Source organism: Thermobia domestica, chromosome 2 (assembly GCF_964235325.1).
Source record: "Thermobia domestica chromosome 2, izTheDome1.hap1.1, whole genome shotgun sequence".
NCBI lineage: Eukaryota > Metazoa > Arthropoda > Insecta > Zygentoma > Lepismatidae > Thermobia > Thermobia domestica.
Window position 1 is genome coordinate 66,434,662 of NC_137455.1, and position 14,284 is coordinate 66,448,945.

Consider the following 14,284-nt stretch of genomic DNA (forward strand, 5'->3'; position numbering starts at 1 on the left):
TACTACAAAGTGAGCAAGAAGAAATAATAATTTTTCCACTTATTTAAGTCTCCAGCAGCTTCTCAACATAGTGCTGAGAAGAAAAAATGAAAATGAACATTAGAAGGGTATAACCTTGTGCCAGTGTCAGCCAGTTGCCGAACAACGTGTAGCCAGGTGAATGTCGCAAAATCATTATTTTTTGTTTGTTTGTTTCTCAGTTTTACGTCCCACAAGATGCCCCCCAGATAGTTGCTAAAAGAGACGAATGATTATGAAAGTAAATTGTTATTAAATAATTAGTGCAAAAAGAACACGGGAGGAAACGGGAGAACCACGAGAAAACTCATGGATACGGTGATGTTTGCCACAAACTGGCATGATCTGGGATCGAATAAGCGTCCCCGCACCAGAGAAGAGCGCGCTACTACTGAACCACCACCTGTTTTCAACGAAATGTCGATTTTGTAAATTCACTAACAATGAACTGCCAATCTACACAAACGGTGTCAACGAGAATTTCCAGAGAAGTTCAAAATGATACTAATATATTGAGTAGACTAGCTATTAACTTGTGGAACAAATTGCAGGAGAACCTTATATCATTTTTGTAAGGTAATGTAGTTTCGTTACAGTTAAAAACGATGCTCTCTAGATACGAAAGTACTAATTTTATACTGTACAAAAATACTAATTTTCGTGTCGGATGTAAATAGCTTATAGCAATCTAGGACGAAACTTTTAATTTAATTGAAAACAATTAGTAACAAGCTAGAACTAGAAAGTAATTACTTAACCTGAACTTTAATTTTTATTATTTCTGCAATCAGTTAATTCTGTGAAAATAACAAGAGGTGATATGTATTGCTACACTCTTGACGTCCGACTCCGAAAGATATGAGATGTAATTTTGAGTTCAGCGTCCCGCTCTGCAACGAGGCTATATGAGACGGGGACCTTCAGCTTAACGTAAGATCCGAACCACATGAGCTCCTGCCGGAAATCGAACCCGGATCTACCACGTCAAAAGGTGCGTACGTTAATCGACTAGTCAGGAGGAATCTCGCCGACCTCGGAAGAAATTAAATTCTCTGATGCTAACGTATTATGTATAATTTCTACAAAATTGTATGTTTTTCGTTTTCCAGCTTTTATTAGTTATTTGCATTCAAACGATTTTAATTAATTGAACTTATATAACACAACAGTCTTGTTATTAACGAAAATATGAGTAATTGATATATTCAGAACAATAACTTTTCATGCCATGTACGTAAACGAAATCTTTCAGTTTAACGTTCCACGATTATGCCCGTTAGGTTAAGGGAGACGATGATTAAAGCAAGTGAATGATGGAAGAATTCATGGAATGAGAAAGTGGAAGGAAACGGGAGTACTTCGAGAAGACCCACGCACACGACGTTGTCCACTACTACCTTACTTGGCCGGGAATCGAAACAGGGGTCCTACGCACCAGAGGTCCGTGCTCTGCCATTGAGCAACCGTGTTCCCCTTAGGTCGAAAACATCTAACAAAATATAATGCTAATGCATGATCAAGTTGGTGTTGCGTAGGTAGTTTCCGGCTCATATTGTTTTAATGTCTAACGAATACTAATGCTTATAGAATTTGTTTGTTATAAACAGTATTATTCCAGCTATGAATGCATGTTCTAAGTAGAATGTGTGCTTCTGCTAATTATCTATGCACTCCAAATGCAATATCTAACCTATGTTCTGCTAACCTTTTGATATTTACTTAACATTTAGATATTTACTGTATATTTCTATCATAAAAAGTAAACAAATATTTTATTTACTGAAGTTTACGGAACTACTAGGATTGCTTACAATAATAAATATTATAACACATCCGAGACATCTTATTACTATTTTAGATTGAGTTCACTAAGATCTTGCATTACATGAAATATCTACTGAACTGACAAAATTTACGAAGATTATTTTTTTGATGCGACATACATTTTTTTTACATATATATATTCAATTTCAATTGCGTTATTATTGTTTGTTTATTGAAGTTTAGCGTTCCTTTTGAGCACCAAGGCTATGTGAGGTGTGGACCTACGGTTTAAGGCAGTGATTTCCAATTTTCTTGATTGGCGATACATTTTACTGAACACCCACAACATCGCGACACACTTGTTTGAGTTTTTATTAATAACAATATACATTATAATAGTGTAAACCTATACGTTTCTATGAGGTAGTGACTCTATGTAATACTGAGTACTGATGATGCGGCTGGAAACGTTGACTGGTACAATCTCTCAAAGTTGATTTTAACTAATTGTTAAACGCTTCATGAATTTTGAATTCCAAAATTTTGCGACACACCGACTTGAAACCAGTAGTTTAAAGTGAAATCCGAATCACCGTAATACGCTCAAATTTCAATGTTCTCCCATTGGAAACCACACCCGGGACCGCGTGCACAAAAAGCGCACTCGCTAGCCACCAGGCTTTTATGTCACTAATGTAGAAGATCCTTACACTAAAAATGGTAAGGATCACTAAAAATATTACTCAACTCTCAACTAGTCTCGGTAGTATCTTCGTGAATGAAACAACCGCTCTCTCCCCATACAAGTAACAATGAAAAACTTACAGGAGTCATAGCTTCAGCCCACTCTCCATGTCCTCTCTGCAGAATTTTAATTCTTTCAAGGTCACTGCATATCTGAACAAGATCTCCAACTGCGAACTGCTGTTGAGATTCGCTAGATGTTGCTGCAGGAGCACTAACGTTCACTTTCGTAAGTACGGCAGGATTAAATGTCCATCTGTGAAAAGTAAAAAAAATGTTGCAGAAATACTAAACAATATCCAAACATATCTCAAAATATCTATTACTCGTACTGTAGAAATATAAAGGATGTAAATAAAACGATAAAATTCATTCAAGATTATCCCTTAAACCAAATAAAATTAAATTGCCTAAGAAACAGGGGGAAAGTCGCTTTATGTAGGTTCTATGAATATACTAATTCAACGACTTAAGAATCATTAGATTCATCGTTTCATAAACAAAGACCATCACTGGATACCAACTTGTGCCAAGATACTATACAATTTATTAACTGTTGTTTGTTTCCTGGCTTTAATTTCTTTATCTCTCTTCAGAATTATCGACTCTAAGCCACCTTCAATCTGAATGAAAAGCCTCACCAGAATTACTCAATAGAGTCATTGTTGTCCACCTGCACCTCGCAAGATGTTTAATAATATCGAATATGTTTGTATGTGAGTTTAAGAGCTAAAGCGTGGTTAATGTAACATTTTATTTAATACATATTGGTTGGTCGATTGATTGGGGTTTTAAGTCCCTTTTCAGTAAAAAGGCTACGTGCGATGGGGCTTACTGTTTGTTTTAAGTGGGATCCTAACAACTGTTCCAACCGAGAGTACAACTGGGACGACAGTACAGAAAGAACACGAGCTACCTACTTGGCTGAGAGATTATTTAACACACACTGGTACTAAACTGGTTAGGTGGATGGGGCTTACTTATTCACTATATGTATACTACTTGAAAACAGTTTGGTATACTCAACGTAGCTGAATGTCCAAAAAGGAAAATCATCAGCACAGAGCAACAGATACGTGAGAACTGTAACTGATTTTTATTTATTTTATTTATTTTTATTAAATAAATTTATGAAACAATTAAGTCAACAGGAAACATATTTCGATAGTCGAACCAAAGGAAGGGGTAGAAAACCACCTATCAACAGCATCACATCCAGTGCCACTGCTGCCTTTCCACGCCATCCAATGACACCACACCCTACTTGCATAGCACGTCGTGTGTTTTATTTATATATATATATATATATATATATACATTTTTTTTTTTTTTTTTTTTTTTTTTTTTTCAGAATTATAGGCTCGAATTGATGCATATTATGCGTACTAAATGTCTAAAGTCACGTTAACTTTATTTACTCTGTATCTATACGTGAGATATTGCTCTGATCGTAAGTCCTACGATAAATCTACCGAAAACAGACATACTAATAATATCAGCAGTCATTTTAAACAGCATATTTTTACTTATTATAAAAAGATCTCTGTTTGTTTGCAGTTTAATGTCCCGTTTTACCATAGGCTATATGAAATATTATACAACTCAACTCAAAAACCGAAACACACTAAATCACATTGGTATATTATTCTTTGTTTATTGTAACACACTTGGACACGTGTGTGCGTGTGTGTAGAAAAGAATATAAAACTTTGCAGCTCTCCACTCCTTTTGAAGAATCAGTATCCAAATAAAAGTAGTAAAAAGACGTGTGTATGTATAAATGGAAATATTGTACTAGCTTGTGTTATAACGTTATTAACTACAATTAAAGAATGGGGGCATAATGGCTCAGTGACAGAGCTCACTTCTTATAAGAGGGCTCTGGTTTGATCCCGAGCCATGTGAGTTTGGAGCAGACAACATTGTATTCGTGAGTTTTTCGGGGTTGTCTCGTATCCTCCCATATTCTCATTCCACCAATTTCTTTCATAATTATTCGATTTCATTAATCACTCGCCTCCTTTAGTCTACAAAGCACAACTTTGGAATGCATATCTGAAAGAGTTCACTGTCAAGAATACTCTAATTCATTTGCGTTATAGTATTTTCTGTAGTAAATTTAGTATCAAAGCTTATATACATAATGACATGATGACTAAGTAATAACCCTACGACTGCTGAAGTAGATATTTCATATAATAAATGAAAGGAACATCGATCTCCATTTAGCACATAATATCTAATTCAATAGACATAGGTGTTCATGAACATGGATACTGGCTGGACTGTTTAAGCACATCAGGATAATTAACAGGAGACCTCGGTTTTATGTACGGTCCAGTCGCTCAATTTCCATTCTTTGATGGTTGAATTGGAGTTCAACGTCCCTTTTCAACATAGACTTACAAGACTGAGAATCAAATCCGAGTCTCCCGCACTGAATGTATGTATACTAACCTTATAGCTATGAGAGAGGTATTTTTCTCCCTTTTAAAATTTCATTAAATTCGCACCTACGGATAAGGAGTAAGAAACTGTAATTTGTTTCCTTGATTTATCATACAATAATTTAGGCGCAGTTTGGGGCAACCTGAAGACAGCAATACCTTCTTTCAGTTATAGAAACATGTTGGTCTTCTCGTCAAAGTTTATATGCAACTGTATATTGATTTTATTATCGATGATACGGCAGATTTTCATTTATGAGAATACTACTTAATGAGCCCTTCAGTATCTGTCGGAATTTCACAATTTGCTGACTCAACACATATATAATCAAAGTAATTTTCGATCCCTTAAAGAACATAGTGAAATCTGTATTCCAAACAACAGCCAGGGGCGATCAGTTCGAACTAAAAGTTAAATTTCCAGAAATTTCAGACATATGCCTGTTTTCCTTGAAAACACAGTCATGTATATCGCAAGCACACGATAGATACCAGGGTTGGCAAAAAACGTTTTTTTTTTTTCTTCGAAAAAAAAAGTTTTGTTAGTTTGTTTAAACCCTTTTCTTTTGTTTGTTTGTTTCTTTAAACCAGTTTTTTTTATTATTATTATTATTAATAATTTGCTCACTGTATTTATACTACATATGGACAGAAATAAGTTTGTTTCGCCTTGGTGTTATTATGCAACAACGAGGTTATGCTCGAAGAAGTCGCATAAGCTTAAAGCGGAATCCAAATCGCTTCTCAGCTTACATCCGAGAGAAATTGTCCTCCATTTGGACTCGACACCGGAACTATTTGGCCACAAATACGATGAGTCTGCCAACTCACGAAGCACTTCTGATAAAAATACGTTGTACTGATCTTTACATACTGTAATATAATCATCAAGAGTCACTTCACAAGGACAAAAAGATAAACAGTTGTACAAGTGAAACTCCCCAATAAATCGGTAAACTCTCGCCTTAGCCATTAGGAAAATCCCGTTATTGCTTGGTATGTAAAATTTTAGTCACGTATCATAATCAATACATTAAAAATGAGGGATTAAATTACAAATGAAGTATGTAGATATAATTCAATAAAAATTAGAACTGAAAGTCCAATCCAAGCTAATGTTGGAAGCTACGTAGGCAGTCAATAAATTTTGCCAATTTTTATCAATATATTTAAGCAACCTTTGTTTCTTTATAAAACAGGAATTCAGACAAGCAGAATTAACAATTTGTTTTCGTTTCGTATGTTCAGGCTTAACATTTTTATGCAATACCGAGGTTATCAAGGAGAAGACTTTCGCTTGAAGTGACACCTGAACCGCTACTCGGTTTACACTTGAAAGAAGAGTTGTGGTTCGACCGAGAATTGAACAAGGGACACCTTGATTAAAAGGTGAAAAGGAGATAAAACTAATGCAGATGGTTTGATATGTGGAAACGTCACCATGAAGTTCACATGATTTAAAGCCTTTTTTGTTTGTTTGTTTGTTTTTGTTTAAACCACCTTGGTTTAAACCAGCCAACCCTGACAGATACTGAAATAAAACTCCGATATTGAGACTAAGGATATTTGAAAGGTAATTTGATTCATGGTTACTAACAGAAGAAAAACGGTTAAGTTTCAGAACAACATCGTATTAACATTTAGCTTTAAATTCAAATGAGGGGAATTTAAATAATAAACCTACCAATTAATCGAGAACTTCATTAACTTTAAAAACAGTTCTCTATGGTTACAAAATTTTATGTACCACTCATCACTTTAGAACACAATCATGAGCGGCGAGACTTTGCGAACTTAAGCATTCCCATTATATAAGAATAAGAATTCGTGAAATTAATCTTAAAACCGAACAACTGTCCTGGTTTCTTCTATTCTACTTTTATTATTATTTGTTTATTTATTGCCATATGTTTCAGTTAAACGATTCATTTTTTCCCCCGAAACACTATATCAATTGAATAAATAACAAAGATGTAAATTTAATTCTTGTAGCTTTTACTCGTATTATAAAGAAAATACATCAAACTAAATACTAATTATCTAAATCCTATGTTTTTAAAGATAACTACACGTAATCATATTTAAATAAACTAAAAAGAGAAAGCTGTTTTATGTACCTGTTTCCGCTTGGATATGAAACGACGATATCATGATCTTCATCAATTCCTACAACAGTTCCTGTTGTACCTAAACATTCAAACATGCCATCTGTCCATCCACCATGACCATGCTGAAGAGACTGTACTATTTCCAAATCCAAATCTACGTTTACCTTGAAAAAAAGGAAAAAGAGAGAGAGATTAGGTAACATTTTTCCTATAAAGTTCTCCACAAGTTTATACAAGACTCCGTTTGGTATTTTGTTAAGTCACGCTTACGTGGGCTGAAATCCACGTTAGCTAAACTAATTTCACTATTTTTTTTTTTTTTTTTTAAATTTTGTCATTTGAAGGAAGAACAACGAAATAATAATAATAATAATAATAATAATAATAATAATAATAATAATAATAATAATAATAATAATAATAATAACTTGTGCAAGTCTACGAAGCTAAGAGTGTGTTGACCTTTAGAATGCAGTTCCTTAAATGCAAGAAACCCTTTATACGTAGAACGATTTACACTTGTTTGGAGTATTGTAAATAATTTGAAAGATTACAGGTTGTGTTTGATCAGAAGACAAGAAACAGAAAACTTTTCGCTCTATTTTGTCTATTTTATTATAGAAATAAACTGTATTATGACTTTGGTCATGATGCCGTGGCCTAAAGGTTAATTTATCAATTAAAAGTTTGAAACTCATAATTTCGTAAGAGAAGTTCTAGAGCTGTTCACATAGATCTCCAAAAGGATGGCGGAACACCCAATAGATATCAATCGAAAGCTTAGGGGATATTCTTTTAATGCTTTTATCAACTGGGTCAAAAAATTTTGTGTAGACACACACACACACAAAAAAAAAAAAAAAAAAATTACATACATTCGCTTTTCTTTTAAAACCACTTCTGCTTTCCGCTACTAGACTTTACAATTATGAATCTGTTCTTGCAATATCCAAGTACAATGCTTGTGCGCCCCAAGATTGATTTGGCGATCATGATTGTTTCTAAACTGCAACTGCCTTACTTAAAGAAATGATGGTGTGCATATTAACTAGGGGAACATGGCATATCGCGGTTTTGAATGCCGCAGGTTTCGCTCTTAAGTGATTTTTACTATTACACATGTTTATGAATTGGCAAAACGTTTGTCAATTCAAATTTTTAAAAATAGCATCCAAATAAAAGTAGTAATTAATATGTGTGCCTGTATAGATGAAAATACTGTACAAGTCTAGTCGAGTACAAGTCTGGCTTGTGATTGACAATATTAACTACAATTGAAGAATGAGGACATGGTGACTCAGTCGTAAAGTGCTGATTTCTTGTGAGGGGTGTGCCAGGTTTGATCCCGGGCTATATGAGTTTGTGGTGGACAACATCGTGACCGAGGGTTTTCCTGTTTCGTCCCACATTTTCATTCCACTAACTCCTTTCATAGTCATTCATTTTCATTAGTCATCCGTCTCCTTTAGCTTACAGGGCATGACCTTGGGACATATATCTGAAAGATTAAATTTTCCATTTAGAATTGAAGTAATACCTTTTTTCTATAACTTTTACATACTTAAAAAGTATTTTCTGTATTATTTTTATTTCCTTTCTACACTTGTTTATTATTAATATCTTCTGATAAATAATTGTGATTTTTAAACCTATTTTAAATAGATCTCGAACAACGTGGTTTTGTTCAGCACTGAAGTTTCTTCGAACTAATTAATCGGTTTTGCAAGGTATTCCCGTATATACAAAAGGTCACCTTGCCTTATGCATCTGAAACAATGTGCTTCCGAAAACAGTTTCAATGTTAAATTCATATTACCATCAATTCGAAACTGTGTGGTCAAATATATTCTGTTGGATGCTTAAGATAAAATAATCTTTTTATATGCCACTGCTTTTCTTGCCTGCAAGGATGAGATATGCAACCCAACTTATTGATGATTTGTCTATCTTACCAGTGCCTGAAAGTTAACAAGTTGTCTGAATACTCTTTGTGATCACACAGGAAATACTGATCGGTGATTTTTCCAACATATTGAAAACTGTTACAACATAACGGAACATCAGAAAACTTTCTTAACACTTTACAAACTGACAAAAAATATTGTTTTATTGTGCTGACTGAGGATTTTTTCTTACTTTTTCAAATCTGTCTGCTGTAGAATTATATTTTGACTTCGTTTCGCTATTTATTCACACATTTGTGATGCTGTTTTGTTGCTTTCAAATTCGTATTTATAGTTCCTTTCGTTTTTCTTGAATTATTTTTCTAACTTACAAATATACACCATCTACTAAAGCTTTTTAATTGAAATGAATACCTGATCACCAACTTGAAGGCCATGGGGACCTGTTCTACCAGGACTTTGCTCTCCTAGAAGAGGAAGATGATCTCTGTACACTGTTCCTCCCTTGGCATCGTTCACCACTTTCAAATCAGCCTGCAATCAACAAGTAACATCATATTAAGAGACAGAACAAAAATTAGTACCCAAAGACGCTTTCATCAATAATCTGATTCACTTATTAACCCTTCTCCGAGCAAGACATTTTTGTAACATAGACGGGCAACCGGGGCCTGTCATATTTTATGTGCAGAACACTCAAAATTCAATGTCTATTGTCATATACTGTTCCAACTAAAGGTTACAACAGCCACCTGACCATTTTACCTAATATTTCACAGGAATTGAAAAAAAAAATCCAACTCGATATGTTCATTATTTTAACTTCGACCAAGGATAGAATAATTCAGAATTTTATATCATTGAAATATGTATGGTTATTGAGAAATACGGAAAAAATGAAGCTATGGACCTGGGAAGCCCCGGTTGCCCGGATAAGGGTTAAAGAACGTGGGGAGCACTTATTTAAGTTTTTTTCACTAACTTTCATATATCCTGAAAAGAGATATAATGCACAAATATCTGCGATATTTCTAAAACGAGTTTCGTTTTTTTCTTTTTCCAGCAGGAAAGGATTGTTTTTCCACAATTCTTGTGTCTTTCTTATTTCAACACCGAAGTTTACAACATCGTGATCAAGTTTATTCTAAAAGTGGGCGTAAATACATATTTACACGCCAAAATAAAATCGAAATGCAGATTGTAACATAACATATTGCCTATGCTTTAATAATGTAAATAATGTCATATTAATAACTATTTACGATAAATGTATAGTAGAACTTCTTCCAAGATTTCTGCTATTAGTTTAGTTTAAAATCATTACAATATATAGGAGATATCATAATAAACTTGGTACTTCTAGGGTTAATCTAATTCACTTTTCTGAAAACTGGGCCTCATACAATGAATGCGTGGATAGTGAATAAAATTAAGGGTATAGCTAGTAAGGGACTACTGAAAAGATCGTAGCCCAACCCAGAAGGAGTGCATGTTGAATGATGAAATTTTACAGTTACTCTACATACTCTACCCCCCAAGTACAATATACTTCCTCGCACGGTGTTCCAATCTTTGCAGACCAACAAAAAAATTCTAAAGACCGTTCTCACATCATTGTTCCGTAGCACTAATCATCTGCTTATCAGATCAATATGGCATCCTTTCAAGTGTTGTTTGAGTTTGGGGAATAAACAATAGTCTGACGAAGATAGGTCTGGGGAATAAGGTGGATGTTCTAGACATTGAAACCCTAGATCATGCAACGGTCAGTTGTATTTGCAGTATGATGTATAGTGGTATTGTCCTGAAGGAACATTTTTTCTTTTCCACGGCGTTGCACTTTCAATTTATCTGTCAGTTTTGTGAGTAATCCAGAGTAATACTGTGCCATAAATGTCTGACTCTTGGGAAGGTAGTTTATGAGCATGAATCCACCCTTATCCCACAAGAATTTTGCAAACACTTTCCCAGTCAAATTTTGATTGTTGAACTTCCTGAGATAAGACAACCTACGTGCTGCCACTCCATTACTGGCTATTTCCACGCGTGACGCACTCTACAAGGGAACATGCCGGTATATTTTAAACCTTAACTATGGTAATGAATGTAACGATTTTTAAATCCAAACCACTAAATATGATTATAGAAAGGACATATTATAATTTCCACATATTGGTATTTTTGTATTTAATTATTAAAATACCAGGTTATATTCATACACTAAAACGTGACCCACACTACAGAAAGGGAAGTAAAATTTCACTCATATTTTGAATTTAGGAAATCTTCCTCCGTATGACTTTACAAAATGTATTTTGTACATAAACATTTTCCAGAAGGAATGCAGTGTTCTCACAACCACAGTTTCTTTCGCACTTCACTGTAGTAAACATATGACAATGGAATTTCTCTGTGACGCACACTACAGTTCACTTGTGACGCACACTACACTTCCTTCAATGACAACACTTAAATTTTCCTATTGTTTGGAATCTTATTGATTGTTTGAATTTGTTATTCATCGTACCTCGTACAGCTGTAGAATGTATTTCCAAAACATGCTACTGAGATAGCTCTGTTGGTACAACGTTGGTTCGCATTCGGGAGGTAGTGGGTTCGAAACCGCTGTCGACCATCCTGACGGGTTTTTCTGCTTTTCCCTCAGTCCTACCAGGCAAATGCCGGGATGGTACCTAGCAAATCCACTCTGGTCGACACTTTTCCAAATCTTTTCCTTTGTTATTATTACGTATCCAGTGTAAAATGGCCTCTGAGACGTACCTGGTGTTCGTTAAATAAATAAACACATTTTGGTAATTCAATAAGCACATTGTTTCTTTTATTTTTTCAAATGCCTATCGATACCTGCAGTAGTTTCGTTTCAATAATGTTTTGTTAGAAACCAAAACACACTTTTAAAAAAAAATAGGAACGGGTATATATCAAAAGGTATTCGAGAAATGAAAGAGCAACCTCAAATATACTTATTGAGCGACCAAAAAAGCATTTAGCATGTTTCAGAAATGTGTAGTTTTCATTAAAACTTATTTGCATGATTATTGTGTTTTCCGGTACATTTTCTTTCAGGGAAACCCTGCTTGGCCTAGAGGCTAGCACGCTTGACTTCGGATAGCGTGGTCCCGGGTTAGATTCCCTGTGGGGGGTACATTTGAAGGACCAAAGTGGTTAGGATTCCACTATAACCAGTAGGTTCATGTCTTCTTTAGCCTAGGAGGCATAACCGTGGGACGGTAAACTAAATCAACCCAATTTTTTTTCAGGATTTTAAAATAATTTGCTTGGTGACGCAGTATAAATGCATGCTATAAAAAACGAGGTAGTTTATTTTATAGTTTTTTCATCATTTCCTTTAATGTTCCTGACATTTTCTCTTTGGGCACTTTGCCAGTCTCATCAGTAGTCTATTGTTGATAGGTGATTTCCATATTCGTGTCCGTTGGTTGAGTAGAGTTGAGAAGCGAAACGAACTTTGGTAATTCACCACATTCTTGTCAAGTATCAAACATACAGGTCTCAGATTCATCGTCGCACACTACGAGACGAATCAGATCGTTTGTGCTGTTTGACAGAAATGAACATGAATTTAACAGTAATCTAACATTCTCGTGATTGATACACAGACAGATTTGGTGGTGTTTGCGTTCAGCAGACGTGTTTCGGCCGAAGTTCACAGAATTTACATCTTCCAATCTCTATATCAGGATTCTGTTTCTTGAACTGTTTCACCGAGTATTAGGAACGAGTACCGTTTTTGAACTTTTTGTTTGCCGAATGAATCTCTAATGATTAAACAATCTCGAAGTCCTAGTGCCTGGTAAGATATTGCATCGCTTAAATAAAACTGAATAACTGCTTCTTCAGTTGCCGTATCTGATGAACTTTGACCTAGTGTCTTGGCTGGCTTCTTATTGTCGGGTGCAAACTGTTTAAAGAATTGTTGAACAACAACCTTACGCTTATTGGAACTATGAGGTACCCTTTTTTTTAACTTTAGCCATAGCTTTCCCATATGACCACCGAGATGAAAACACTTTGTTAGGTGAAGATGCACTGGTACTTGTTTATTTAACACAGCATCAATAGCTGTGCTTAATTTCTTCTTCTGACGATATCGTCCATTTCTTCCCTCTTCTTCTTTTGCATATGCTCCTCTTCAATTGTAATATTTTTCTTTCTCCTTTCACGTCTAAGTCTCTGTTTTTGAGTTTCTTTTCTTCGAAATTCGGCATTATTTCCGGACGTATGGAGCCTTTCCGTGCTCTGCTTTACGTTGTGCAGCAGTTTTCGCCATGCTTGAACGTGACACACACTACCCGTGACGCACACTACATACACTTCAGTAATTGTAAGTCTGTGTTTATTTGAGTTTCCAAATCAATATCACGACAAATAGTTGCTCTATCTATCAAGAAGGAAAATTGAAAGTATTAAACCGTTACATGCAATAACTAACTTTCAGCAAGAAAAAATGCGTTTTTCTCGTGACGCACACTACAGCACAAGACCAGTTTTCTAATATGAAATACCACTTAAACAGCTGAAAGTAGACAACATTCGCATATGTAGTAATACACAATACGGTACTCTGCACTCAAAATTGTAAACATCTTTTTCTTCTCTTCTCAATAAAATGAATGATCGACAATCAAATGTCAGTCGATATGCCTTTCAGCTTGTCTCACAAAGCGGCCATATTGGATCAGCATTGTTGTCAGTTCAGCACTTTACAAACTGCAGCAAATTATGTAGCATTCATAATTTTAGACCTCAATCAAAGATATGGGTGACAAAAACAAGCGAAACAAATAAGTTTAGAAAATACACTTTTGGTGTACATTCCCGTGGAATTACCCTACTGTTATTTCGTTTCAGGGTTGTAGTGGTACAAGTATGTTTCGTTCATGGTTACTATTCGTGACAGAAACTCAATGGCACAGCGGTCAAACTGGGAAATGCCTTCACTCTTTTACGCTTTTGATCTGCTGACAAATTTGTGGGCACCCATTTTGCCGAGAACTCGAGCATGTCCAAGCCATTATAGTCATTATGTCTTATGCTACCGACGCGTTCCCGAGAAATTCCCCACAACATCTACAACAAGTTTTGTTGAGTTTCTGCGATTTTTAAGTATAATGTCATGAATTTCATCCATGATTTCAGGGACTGTCACTGTTTTTGGTCTTCCTGCACGTGGAGCATCATATGTTGAAAAATCGCCACGTTTAAATTGTGCCACCTACTTCTTTCACCACTACATATGACGGAGGAGAGTCCCGTA

General features: G+C 35.2%; 1 protein-coding gene across 1 annotated transcript in view; it reads right to left on the reverse strand.

The window, feature by feature from the left end:
• The window catches only part of LOC145672526 (E3 ubiquitin-protein ligase MIB1-like), a 49,171-nt gene that overhangs the window by 14,147 nt on the left and 20,740 nt on the right, over positions 1-14,284 (reverse strand). The window contains exons 5-7 of the mRNA XM_081741689.1: positions 9,400-9,519; positions 7,091-7,245; positions 2,608-2,782 (exon numbers count right to left, since the gene is read on the reverse strand). Coding sequence (XP_081597815.1) covers positions 2,608-2,782; positions 7,091-7,245; positions 9,400-9,519 — 450 coding nt within the window. The remainder of the gene's footprint in view (positions 1-2,607; positions 2,783-7,090; positions 7,246-9,399; positions 9,520-14,284) is intronic.